The 13,378-nt window shown below is 43.5% G+C and overlaps 2 protein-coding genes across 4 annotated transcripts in view; both read right to left on the bottom strand.

Moving 5' to 3' along the window:
• The window catches only part of CYB5R4 (cytochrome b5 reductase 4), a 30,282-nt gene extending 22,053 nt beyond the window's left edge, over positions 1-8,229 (bottom strand). For all 3 annotated transcript variants that reach the window (XM_066315091.1, XM_066315092.1, XM_066315093.1), the window contains exons 1-4: positions 8,088-8,229; positions 6,794-6,947; positions 3,886-3,986; positions 1,801-1,885 (exon numbers count right to left, since the gene is read on the bottom strand). In XM_066315091.1, coding sequence (XP_066171188.1) covers positions 1,801-1,885; positions 3,886-3,986; positions 6,794-6,947; positions 8,088-8,162 — 415 coding nt within the window. In that variant the 5' untranslated portion in view covers positions 8,163-8,229. The remainder of the gene's footprint in view (positions 1-1,800; positions 1,886-3,885; positions 3,987-6,793; positions 6,948-8,087) is intronic.
• A 1,038-nt stretch (positions 8,230-9,267) lies between these two features.
• Positions 9,268-11,930, bottom strand: RIPPLY2 (ripply transcriptional repressor 2). Its single transcript, XM_066314312.1, has 3 exons — positions 11,546-11,930; positions 11,348-11,412; positions 9,268-9,570 (listed from the first exon to the last, which is right to left on the bottom strand). The coding sequence occupies exons 1-3, from the start codon at positions 11,855-11,857 to the stop codon at positions 9,405-9,407; spliced, it is 543 nt and encodes a 180-aa protein (XP_066170409.1). The 5' UTR covers positions 11,858-11,930; the 3' UTR covers positions 9,268-9,404.
• Between the last annotated feature and the right edge of the window lie 1,448 nt (positions 11,931-13,378).

Raw genomic sequence — 13,378 nt, 5'->3', positions numbered from 1 at the left:
ATTCAGAGGAGGAGGATATATAACCTCCCAGGAATTGACATAAACCTTAAGAATCTTACAGTGAAGGATTTCAGCAAGTCCAGTCCTGGAGTGTTCCAGAGAAAAGGCCAGACAGCTGGTGAACAGTCTAGAGGGCAAATCCTATGAGGAGTGGCTGAGGGAGCTGGGGTTGTTTAGCCTAGAGAAGAGGAAGCTGAGGTAGGACCTTAGTACTCTCTACAACTCCCTAAAAGGAGGCTGTAGCCAGAGGGGGACTGACCTCTTGGCTACACCAGAGGAGGTTCTGGTTGGAAATCAGGACAAACTTCCCTGAAAGGGCTGTCAAGTATTGCATCAGGCTGCCCAGGGACGTGGTGAAGTTGCCATCACTGGAAGTGTTCAAGAAATGACTGGACATGGCACTTAGTCCATGGTCTAGTTGACAAAGTGGTGGCTGTTCAAAGGATGGACTTTATCTTGGACATCTTCTCCAACCTAAATGACTCTGTAGTTCTGTTATCAGTTTGATTTTTTTATTAACAAAATTACTTTTATTCAAGTCTGAAATGGCTACAAGTGACAAAGGCAACAGAACTGAGTTTATATAGTCGACAACCTTTATCCTGCACATTTTACTACAGCAAAATGGACGGTTCTATTACAGAACAAAGCAGAAGAAGAGAACAGCAGAAAATGAACTGCCAGAGCCAGCAGGGGCAAAGATGTGTTTATGTTTTACTGACTGGCTGTCACAAGAATTCCTTCCAGTCACAGAAAAGTTAGATACATAAAATCAACAAAATTCATGTTTACTTTTAAGCCTAACTCAGTCAACAAAACAGGAATAATGTCTCTGTAATGCCTCAACTCAGTGAGGCAGTTATGCTGCTGAAGTTTCTCCATACTTCCCAGAACTTACCTTAGAAGTTCCACACTGGAATTAGCTACCAGTACCATGGAGATGCAAAGTACCATTCCACTTCCCACAAAGACCAAACTCAACCTAACTGTTAAGATGATGTTATCTAAGCATTAAGCAAGCATGCAGTACACTTCTTCAGGAGCTAGAGAGCTACAAGATAGCTGAAATTGTGAACTAAATTATGACACAGAATTGGAGAAAAAACAGTTGTAATCACTAATCCTTTCATGTTCTCACTGCAGTTTTACTAAGGGCCAATACTAAGTAACAGTGTTTGCTTCCCAGGTATAGGAAATTTTGGCTGTGGCCTACAAACCGAAAACAGACTGAAGACCAAAGTTTCTGGAAACCATCATCTGCATTCTAAGACTATACTACATTTCTTGCTCTCCTGACTCAAAGGAGTCTGTAGTAGTAGTAAATTTAAACTAAAGGACCCAATAAAGTGTTCTGGAAAGAGTAACTGCCCATGAAGCATATTCAAATATCTCAATACATATGCAACTTGCCAGATGTATGTAAGGTGCTGAAATCACCAGATTTGAAATATTGACTTTTATTTCAATATGAGAGCTGACTATGACAGTTTGCCCTCTGGGATCAGAAGAAAAAAGAGGGATGGCAGGGCAGTAAAAGGTCTTTTCTACATACACACATACACAGCTGTTCTCTAATGACTAAAAACAAAAGAAGAAACATAGCAGTACATTACTAGAAGTCTTCAACTACACAACAATTTCATCTTCAGGTACCTGCTGTAAAAAAATTAATATATGCAAAAGCCTTCTGTGCAAGAATAGAGGCTCTCCTCATGAACATGAGGTGATTTAGGATTTCTCATAATTTCCAGACAATTTTGGAATAAAGCATAATAGACAATGTTTCATAAAACAATTTACCTTTTGGAGCAGCAATAGGCTTGACAGCCATTCTCCCAACAAGACATTCCTTCAGCATTGATTCATAATTGACCCAACGATGAACCTACATTAACAAAATATGTTTTCATAAAATTTGGAATTCTTACTATGTTGGTCTATGCACTGTAATAGAAAAGTTCATTTTTCTATTAGTACATTGACTAATATAATTCATTCAGCAGATTATTGTTTTAACGCATTAGAAGTCACTATTACATCAGTCAGTACTTATTTTTACTTCTTTTATAGATATCATGGCATTAAGCGAAACAATAGGATTATGAAAAAAGTAAAAATAGTTTAATTTACTCATTTATACTTTGCAACATCATAACCTTGAGCTACAGAATATATTTCGGAACAGCATTTTTATGATGCATGCTACACAACTAACAGAACAAAGACCTTGTCACTACCACAACGTTTATTAGTCTTGTTTAGACAAGTGAAGGGAAAAGGGATGAAGGAAACAAACATAAAGAATAATCATTAAAAAAAAATAAACACCTCCTACCAAGCTGGTGTATTTCTGTTTGCTTCTGTCTTACTGTCACTGAATCATTTGGAAATTCCCTATTTTAGAAAGTAAAATAAAGTGAAGAAAAAGCAGTAGCTTTACAGACCAGAACTGGAGAACTTGTAGAGGAAATGGATGGCAGAAAAGCGAATTCTGATAGGGCATCCAGGATAACATCACAAGAAGAGAAAAGGAAACAAAGTGTTGCATGACAAATTTGAATGGTATCTAGATTTTAAAATAAAAACTTTAAACTGGACTAGCTAAGGAGGTGAGATAAAGAATCTCATCAGCAAGTTGTAGTTTCCTCATATACAGGTAATTGAAGGAAATGAAGGATTATGGATGACAGTTAATTTTTCCATAAATTTGGGGAACACTAGCACTCTACCAAGCTCTCAAAAAAATACCACTATCTGACAGTCACAGAATGTTAAAGCAGAGGGGAAAACAAACACCTCCAGTTACAAGAAAGTCATAAGCCAGAAACAATAGAAGTGAAAATCATATTTTCAGGATCTAACCCATGGATCCATTCCCATGACAAAAAACTAGAAAGCTGCAAGCATATATCTGAATTTAACTACAGGGGCTTTCCCAAATACTACTGATGTCAAGACTCCTGTTTTCAAGGACATCATATAATGACCCAGCAACATAATTCCAAGGCACAACTTGATAGTACGAATTTCTTGAAAGCAAAGAAACATGCCCCAAACCAACACTTCATTTGTGAAAGAATTAACCAAACAGAAACTCAACAAACATAGAACATTATCCATATTTATTTGCAATGTTAAAAACATTTTGCAAATGAAGGCATAACATACTCTGATGAACGTCATTTAAAGTGGAAACATATTTCCTTTCAGAAACAGAGATTTGTTTTCTGCTCTTCCCCAGTTTCTCAGATAAATCTAGTGAGTAATGGAGACCCACAGAATGTCTGTTTCTAAAAAATACCAACTCAGTGAATCACATTTTACAGCACCAAGTTTGTGATTCCTTGTAGAAAGCACACTCATGCTGCATAACCTTTATTTTCTGAGTATTCTCAAAACATGTAAAGAAATAGTAAACAAATAAGAGACTGACTGTCATCTTGCCGTTTGTTCACCAGTTAAAGTCAATATTTAACTCCAGCATTTTTTTTCTGATAATGTAGCTGCCAAGTAAATAGACAAAGAATTCTACAAGCTCTTTTCAATAAGTGAAAGCTCTTAGAAAAACAGGCCTTTCCAACAATAGTAGTCATTCCAGCAATTTATAAAGAAGGTGGTATCTCAAACTGCTGCTAGCTTTACTGCAATTTCTGCTAAAAAAGGAGGTCTAATTGAAGCATAATGCTAACAACATAAAGTGACATTTTTATTACTGTCTTTTGATACAAAGTTCAAACTACATGTCTCTTCCAGCACATCAAAGTGTCATTCTGAGCAGTGACCTTCTGCCTTTCCTTAGGACTGAAATGCCCTAAAAAAAATCACTAAATGTGCATTTTTTCAAAGTACAGTGAGCAAGTGTCATCTGCTGCCAGTTGTTCTCACCTGATCAAAGAGATCTGTACCATCAGCTCCTGCTGCTCTCATCAGTTCATCCTCACCACCTGGATGGTATTCCATGTATGGCGTGACATTATACACAAATCCTGAAGAAAACAGAATATAAAACATATAAGCAGCATTTCTACAACCACCCCCATCTCCAAAATAATGCAAAAGTGAGCATAAATTAAAGAGTGCACTAGCAAACAGTAGGCATAATTGGAACAAACAGCTTGACTCCACAAAAACAGCAACGTAAGTGACAACAGAAACATAAGAGCACAAGAGGTAACTTATCACAGAGATGCCAATCCTACAATGCCACACTACTTGCCCTGGGTTAAGACTTGAACCTAGAAATTGAACATGATTTCCCTAACTAGAGGGTAAGAGTACCACAAGCAGGTTTAAAATGAGACAAAATTGACCCAGCTAGTGCACAGAATTGTTTTCAGCTTCCTTTCCAATTAAGTTATCCCTGAAGTGTTGTCATAGTTGTTTCCCTACCACCCATCACCATCATGGAATGCCTACAGGAATGAACTGTCTCACATAAAGAAAAACTGTCACCATCAGCAACAAAACTTCCATTCTTTAGGTTCAGCAATATAAGAAACTTTAAATAGCCTGTGCTCATTAATGGCTTACAGCTCTAGTTGTATCTGTCCCCGTAAAAGGGTTCAGCATTTTTTCTACACTTCCAGTGAGATAGAACAATGTTTCTTTACAGGTCTGAAATGATGAAGGCTAATTATTGTTGCTAGGCAACTGGGTTATTGGAGGCTGAAGAATGCAGCTATAAACAGATTTTAACTACAGACATATTGCTGTTAACATGATTATTGCATCCCTACCTAGCTGAATATTTGAGGATATTCAACATTATCAAAACAGGAAGCTACCAAAAACGGAACTGTAGCAGCGCTTTCAGAAGAAGCTCTGAAGACATTAGGAAGTGTACATTAATTACTTCAGGAGGAGAGAAAGGCATTCAGCACTGAGCCTGAGGCAGACATACTTGGATCAATCCTAGGTGGCAAAAACAACCATCCCAGTCAACAACAAGGACCCAGTCAATAACAAAGGAAGGATCTTTGCACACTTCACCGACCTGCTCTTCTGATGGCTGTAGTCACTGTGCCATCTTGTGTGCAGCAGTGATTACTGCACACAATAAATTTTAAGTATCTGCATAGCCATGGCCTTCTGACTACTACTCAAATTTAACATCAAACTTGCTGGAGCAAAATAAATATCATTTGTATCCTCTTCATACGTTTTTTAGCTCCCCCCTTTATATACAAATCTGTGCCCTATATGACAGTTTTATTTGATCACACTGAGATTTTGAACCAAGTTAGTTTCTGCTCTACTTTTGCTTCACATTGCTCTCATGGGTTTCTGCTCTTTCTTATAGAGACACAGTCTAACTACAAATGCTGAGACCAAATTTAGCTTTTCCATAATTATATTCTTTTACTACCTGTCCACATATGAGGGCTACCATGATTTTCAGTTATGATGTTTTTTTCACTACTCATCTGAGGATGGAAAAGGCAGGCCTGGAAAGATTTAAGGAAAAATACAGAGGCAGCTTGATTAAGTTCTTGTAAAAACCAGCCTCAGATGCAGTGAAGGTAGAACGAGATTAAAAAGACAACAGAAGCATTTTCAGACAGTAGTTCTGTCTGCAGTAGATGTTCCTTTTCCAGAGTGAAAAATTATCAGATGTCTATAGCAAAGAAGCTTTCTTAAGCTCTCTTCCCATTATAGTTTTAGCTATAGTCTATCACATGCAACTGCAGCATAGGGAATTAAGAATCCTATTATTTTGCTTAAAGGTCAGTACTGAATAACATTTTACCTTTACTTTCACTCTCATCCCCTTTAACACCCAACAATAATACAATCACCATCACACAGAAATTCTTAACTTTCCTCTGCTGAAGTTCAGACATGACATTTAATTAAACATCAGTGCTGTTCCTTACCAGATCAACGTTATCACTAACAGATTAAGAAGGTCAGAGTAGCTAATGGGACATTTCTGTAGGAAGAGTGGTTCTATCTTCACAGAAATTGGTGTTATTTCCTAACAATTTTACGGTGACATTAGCATATTTTGGCCTCCAAATGATTAAACTGCAGAGCAAATGTTTAACTCCTCCCTGTAGGACAATTAAGAACATCATTTGCAACTCTGAAAACACTCTTTTAGCCACAGCTATTGCTCCGGACCACCTTCACACATTGCTAAATAACATATGATTCAACTTCTGAGCTAAAACTTCATTAAAATAATAACTGAAAGAGAATTGCATGGTTACTCCAGGTATTGTCATTGTAGACAGAGATTACAGTTGCTCTGTGTGGCAACTGTCATTTGCATTATCAAATTTCATGAAGCAGTATAGGTGCTTTCACAGTTATTTCACAAAGACCATTCTCCAGGTTTAAGCAGTACTTTGATTATTCCTATGTCTCCGAATGCCCTAAAGGAATCCTTAGAAATAGTCAACTGCTCAAAATCATAAACTGTCCAAGACTGAGGAGTGAACATGTCAACACTTTTAAAGCCCTATTTCCTTGCTAAGTCCTTTTTATTTGATACATTGCCTAAAATCTTTGGTTTATTACTTACATAGGCAGCTATAAAATAGGTATAAAATATGCTCATTTGGAAGATTTCTTTTGAAAGGCTTGGAAGCAAAGAAAATCTTTGTAACACAAAATCTCTTACTTGAAGTTATGCCAAATTATGTCAAGACTACACCTGGCCTAAGCATAGGAGGTGCACAGTTTATCTTAGCGTGTGACTTTTGTGTTCTTGTTTTGTTTTGTTGCTTCTTCTTTTAAGTACAGAAAAGAGAAGCCAGGTAAAAAATGCAGAAAAAACATCACAGCAACCAACCTCTTATACATATCCAGCAGTCTTCCTTTTTGTTGTGTTTAGAGAGCTCATCTTCAGTCACTTCAATCAGCCTCCCTTTCAAACCAGTCAAGTCCTTCCCACTTTTAGTTAGCCGAATCCAATCCATAAGACTCCTTCCTGGTTTTAAAGGTACCTGAAAAATAGTAAATGTACAAACAACTTCAAACCATAAAGGAAGAAAAAGCCATTCTAAGAATACATTTTCTGTAGGCAGGCTCAGACAAAAAAAAAAAACAACAAAAAAAACAACCAAAAAAAACCCACCAAAATAAACCACCCTAAAAAATCAAAAAAAAAAAAAAAAAAAAAAAAAAAAAAAACACCAGAAAACCAAAAAACCCCCCAACTTATATTATTCACTGATATTTGGGAGCCCTACTCAGTAGTAAGGGCGCTTAAGGTAGTGACACAGAAATTACTGAACGCCAACAAACATACAGATTACTCTTCCCAAAGCAAACTGAAGATACCAAGTCTGTCTGTGGTGGTAAATAATTTGAGATATGGTGTGGAAAACTACGAGCAATAAAAATCCTGATCAGGTAAGGCAAGTTTCGCCTTTACAGCATTCATAGACCTTCCACAAGCCCCACAGCCTCACCCAGAAAAAAGCTGTGACAGAAGTCTAGTAGCTTTCCAGAGAAGTATTGCCATGGCCTGTCTGTCCTGAAAAAGCAAGATCTTCAGGGTATCTGACACCTTCCTTTACAACAGCACCACTCTGGCAACCCTTTCGATCCAAACTTTAACAACAGGAAACAGGGTTAAAGAACTGAGGTCTTACAAAACCACAGCCAAAACAGAAGCAAAACAACTAAAGCGTACATTAATACACAGTACTTAATGCTACTTTAGTCCTGCTTTCCGAGCAAGGTCTCTAGACAACGAGTATTCTCAAAACCCCTCCTAAGATGAATATCCACCGCATAAAGCATAAGCTGCACGCAGTAATTCCAAGGTGAAAACCTCCATCTCTGCACAGGAGGAAATGCCGGGGCAGGAAGTGCCGGAAGCATTATCACCGCCGCCCTCTCGAACGAGAAGTACCCAGCGCTTTCCAGCGGCACAGCCGAGCCGGCCCCTCGCCCGAGTCCCTGCCGCGGCCCCTCGGCGGCTGGAGCGGGGCGGCGGGCGGCAGCCGGGAAGCGGCCGGGAGCCGCGGCAGCGAGGCCGGGCGGGGCCGGGCCAGGCGGCCGCCGCCGGCACAGCGGGAAAAAACGCGGGCGCCCTTCACCTCCCCCCAGGCGACCAAGAGCGGCAGAGCCGCCCCCACCTTGCTGCGGGCACCCGCTGCGGCTCGCTGCTGGGAGCCGGGCGCGGGGAAGGCCGGCGGCGTCACGTTCAGCATGGTGCCGGGCCGGGCCGGGCCCCGGCGGGCGGGCGGGCGCAGCGCTGCGGCACGGCGCGCAGGCTCCGGGGCGGCGGGCGGGGCCTTGGCCCGGCCGGCAGCAGCCACAGCAGCCTCGGCTCCGCCGCGGCCCGGGGGACACCGCCCGGCCCCGGACATCCCTGTGCGCAGGGAGCGGCGTGAACCCCGCCCGCCGCCTCCTGCCCCCGCCCGTGGGGGGAATTGCCTGCCCCTGCACTAGGATTGGGTTTCCGTCCCGGTGCCCCAGCGCTGTGACAGACGCAGCTGCTGCACCCCACGCTCCGGAGGCTGGGCGGGAGAAGGTGTGGGTGAGGCCTCGCTGCCGCCCTGCAGCAGAGCCCCGGGAGCACAGGGGACGGGGCAAACACCCCCTGGCTGCTGTTAGCGCACGGCGCCAACACTCAGCGCGCAGGCAAGGGCAGAGACAGGTATGGACACAGGCGCTACCTGACAGAGGCACTGGCCTTAAAGGTAAAGCTTTGGCTTTGTTTTGTTGTTCTTTTAGAGGCTTTGGCCATCACGATGATTGGTACCCAACTTCTTTTCAGTTATTAAAACCAAGCTCACGATTATAATCTAAATTAGATTAAATCATAGATCTAAATCATTTTCTCGTTTCTTGACGTCCACTTTACAGATAAATGCAGTACGAAACTATCACTTTTATGTATAAGAATACAGCACACATACATGAGAGCGTGCCTGAATAAGGCAAACTCTTCCGCACAACAAGAACTAGATTAGAAGTGGGCTCATTACTCTGTTTCAAAAACAGCTATATTGTTTCTCTTCTCCATGTTTGAAACTCTGTTGTAACAGCAGGCACAACCAGTTGGAATACTTAATCCAATGATTACTTGATACACTTCCATATGGAGCCTACTAAATCACCATGACAAGCTTTCCTTGTGTCCTCAGACTTTGAGAAAGTCACATAACCATAGAGCCCTTCAAATGACTGCATCTGTTCTCTGCTTCAAAAGGTGGTGTTCAACTCACGATCTACAAACTATAGGACCTCAGATATAAAAATACTAATCAATACCTTCCCCACTTAAACCAAGACAGGAGCAGAACAAATGGAAAATGCTAAAATGACAAGACATCTCAGTTTTATTAAGAATAACTTACATAGAAATAAATTATCTTTAAAAATACTATAATACATATTTATATTAAGTTTAAATTAAGTCTTAGAAGTTGCATTGGCCTTCCCTGCAGTCAGCAACCTGATTCTGTTCTTGAATCTTGTTCCAGTTGATCTTCATCATCTTCGCTATCCGAGTCTTCATAAAAGCAAATTGTAGCCTGAACTGGGAAGTTTTTCAGAAGTGCTTCAGCTTCCTGATACAAGTAATCATAGCACCTTGATTTGGGCCAAAATAGTCTGAAACAAGTATACAATAGATTTGCTTATTGTTATTATGTCTTTTACTTTGAGGCCTACATGCAAAAAACCAAAGTGAAATTCTATTAAAACAAGAATCCTACAGAGCTTTTCCTTACATGCTCAATTGCTAAGTTGCTTTCTACATTCAATTAGGAAAAAAATTCTCTAGATTCTTCTTTTCATCTGAAGATATAAAGATTTAGAGTGCTAGTTTTGCAGCAAAACTACAAACGCCCAAGACCCTGCATCTGAAACTTCCCACTCCAGTACCCTATTAACAGTACTACCTGGGGATCTGATCTAAGTAGTACTGCCCCTACTGGAATTCTTCCTAAGGAATATAATGGGTGTCAAACAGGATCAAAAATTCATTTGAATCAAATTAGTAGTTTTCTTACTGAAGGTCCCAGTCCTAGGAAGTTGTTGATACTTGATTCACACCATTCTAAAATTCAAAGGTATGATAAAGGTCATGGGGTGGTCAGGCCTTGATATTTCAACTGTCTTTCCCAAAACAATCAACAGACTCCTTAAGGAAGATATCACACAGATGTAGATTCTTGTATCCATAAATTAACAAAATAGTCGGGTAAGTTCATAGTTAGCATTGGTATCAGCTAATGATAATATATGCAATTTATAATAATATGCAATTAATATACTCCAATTTTCTGTTCCTTTTCAACTACCATCCTCTTTTGCTTACAGTTTAGAAATAGCTAGAAGGAACAGGCCATGGAAGTCCCAAGAGCCAAGAGACTAGCCCACTACAACATAATGAAATGCTGACTAGAGATTGTTTAAAACAGAAATGCATTAAGAAACAGAACTACATGGCTTTCTAGCGATTACAAGAAATACTTTTTAGGCTACTGTTTAACAGAACACTGCTTCCTTGGCAGCACAAAGTCGCTGACATTGGCTTTGTAACAGGTCTCTATTACCAATGTTCCCTGCAACAGCATTCACTCAAACCTTGCACTGGAGCAGTCACAGTGAAGTCTGCCTATGCAGTTGCTTAGTGCATCACTATTTGAAGGACCAGAGCCTAGATTTGAAAGAAAGCCACGTCTTGTCTGGAAAAACTAACTGTGCAATTATTTTAATCACCTTGCCACACCTACCAGCACTTCTGAATACAGACTCTCCTACAGATTCAACTGTTGTTATTTTCTTTATTTCGTTTTCAGAACTGACAGTGCAGATACTATCATTACCTTTATCATTAAAGCAGTAGTTACACAAGTATCTTCCTCGGCAATGGTGGCTTAGCCAGCGCATACCGTCTTTTCCTGCCATTCTCTCATGCGCCTCCACCTGCTTCTTTGCTCTGGCAGGGCACTGGATGTTTGCAGAGCAACACAGCCTAAGAACTACACCCCCGTGCCTTTTTTAATCCTGGGCACAGGAATGAGTAACAAGGTGTTTCAGCCAACTCCACCACCATCACCAAAAACACCACATAACTTGAAATAGGTCTCAAGCCTCACGCCACAGAGGCACATCAGCAAGCAACTCAAATATGTTAAATCCACGAGTCCTGGCAATCCTTTGCCCAAGGATCTGTCAGTTCAAAAGCACATAGATGGCCAATTCACTCCCAAGGCACTTTAATACCTACATAAATATACGAGTGGAAACAAAAGGGGCGGGAGAGCTAATGCTAAGACACTACACTGGCGAGCAAGGGACTCTCCCGGCCGCGCAGCGCCACGGGTCCCCAGTGCCCCGAAGCCCCCGCGGGAACCGGCGGCGGCTGGGGACTGCCACTTACCTGACGGGGTGCGTGTACTGCGCCAGCTTTCGGGAGGCTTCCGCCAGCCCTCCGGGGCTGCGAGGCTGCGGGGGAGAGAGCAGAGGTCAGCCCGCCGGCACGGCACCGGGCCCTCCCCGAGCATCCCCGCCCCGCCGGGACTCCCCAGCCCAGTGCGCGGCGATGCCGGCGGCAGAAGCTCCGCCGCGTCCCACTCACCGCTGCGGGGCCGGGGCCGCTCCGCCGGGCCGCCTCATCGGGCACGGGCACCCACGGCCTCCAGAAGGGCGCCGGGCTGCGGGGCGAGGGCAGGGCCGTCAGGGCAGGAGCGGGCCGGCCCCCGCACCGGGAGGACGAGAGGGGCGAGCAGCCCTGCGGGGGCACCGCCGCCGAGAGGGGATGAGGGCAGCCACCCTCCATCCTCCGCCGGTGCGCGGCCGCTCGCCTGGCGCTGCCGCCCGCGGGCCCGGAGGCTTTTATAGCCGGCGGCGGGCGCTGCGCGGCGCGGAGCCCCCACCTCCCCCGGCTCATCTGCCAGCGCCATGCACAAACAGGCTCCGCGCGAAGGCGCCGCCGCCTAAACACGGGGCGCGGGCGCGTGCATGCCCCAAATGGCCCGGGGAGGGGAAGCGGGCGCGGGGGGGATTTGGTGAGTCCCTGTTAATCGCACTCCAGCAGACACATGGCAGCTGCCGGGGGGCGGGCGGGGACGGCCCTGTGGGAACGGAGCGGGGGGCGGCGGCACCGGGGACGCGCCCGGCCGCTCTGCGCCCCGGCGGCGGGGTCCGGCCGCCGCGACCGCGGCCTTTTGTTGTTCCAGCCGTGTTTGTCTATGCTCCGGAGCGGCGAGTCACGGCGTGTGGGCACCGCGACCCCCCCGCCGTGGCAGCCGCCCCCCGCGGGAGCAGGCACGGACAAAGGGACCTCATCCATCCCGGGATGCCGGAGAACACGACGCCCTTTGGAGGGGTCTTCAGTCAATGACGCGTCAGCCTCGGTGCGCTCCATGACGTGTTCCCCCTCTGGCAACGGTGGTGGCCCTCTGTATATATCTACATATATATATGTGTGTGTGTATGCACACGCACTTTTTTCAGTAGGGTATTTTAACCGAGGAAACGTGCCTGCCTTAATTCTTTTTTCATGTGGTCCCAGCCACTGCCAGCACTGGATGCTGTCACTACAATTGCAAGGTTTCACACGAAGCTCTGCCGTTTCCATGTTCCCCAGTACCAAGGGAATCTACTTTCCTTTATATTTTTATTTATTATTCTTGTTTCCCGTTTCCTTTCTGAGGCTGCAACCAGTGATGCATGTGAGAAGGGCAGAAACGAGTTACATAAGAGCTGGTAAACAGTAATTATATCAGCCTTAAAGACTAAGAGGTCTAGTGGGATGGAGCTGCCCTAGATGCTGAAGGAGGGCTTAAACCCCAGGTAATTTACTGTCCCATAAAAGACCCTCATTACTGAGGTACCACGAAGATTGAGGCACTCTTTGGAATATTTTGCCTTCTTGAGTTTGTATGAGACATAAGGAGTGTGTCTACCTTAGCATTTCCCAAGAATATCTGCAAGTAGCTCTTTTTAGAGTAGCTGCAGACTTGTGGTTCTCCACAACATCTTCAGCACAATCCATTTCACTAACTAGTACCAGCAGTACCAGTTGTGAAAAATGTTACATATTAGAAGCTGTATGGGAAATGTAATCAGGTTAATCTTTCACATCCTAAAGTCAAAACCAGATGTAGACTGACTTGCCTTTCCGAAGGAAAGCAACCACTTACTTTGAACAAGAAATGGTTAGAAGACTGCACACATTTAAGCTTGTTGTGAATCTATCCTGTGATAGATTCCAACTTTACCAGTGGACACACTCTGTCATTTTGGTGATCTATGCCATTTGGTCACTTGGAAAAATTGATAATTATGACTTCAAGAGTTAGTAAAGGAAAATATATTTTCCAGTGAAAAGTCCAGTTTAGTAGCTCATGATGTTTGTAGCTGTTTGGGTTTTCCCTGCCACATTTTCACTGTGGCCTAGAATCAGATT

The sequence above is a fragment of the Sylvia atricapilla genome, chromosome 3 (genome assembly GCF_009819655.1).
Source record: "Sylvia atricapilla isolate bSylAtr1 chromosome 3, bSylAtr1.pri, whole genome shotgun sequence".
Lineage (NCBI taxonomy): Eukaryota > Metazoa > Chordata > Aves > Passeriformes > Sylviidae > Sylvia > Sylvia atricapilla.
This window is presented reverse-complemented; position numbering and strand designations above follow the sequence as displayed.

Bases quoted from the DNA above. Each gene is read 5' to 3' on its own strand.
- RIPPLY2 (XM_066314312.1), bottom strand. From the start codon at position 11,857: ATGAGCCGGGGGAGGTGGGGGCTCCGCGCCGCGCAGCGCCCGCCGCCG. The intron at 11,413-11,545 runs GTGAGTGGGACG...TCTCCCCCGCAG, and splicing joins GCGGCCCCGGCCCCGCAGCG to CCTCGCAGCCCCGGAGGGCT. The intron at 9,571-11,347 runs GTAAGTGGCAGT...TACTTGTTTCAG, and splicing joins CAGTACACGCACCCCGTCAG to ACTATTTTGGCCCAAATCAA.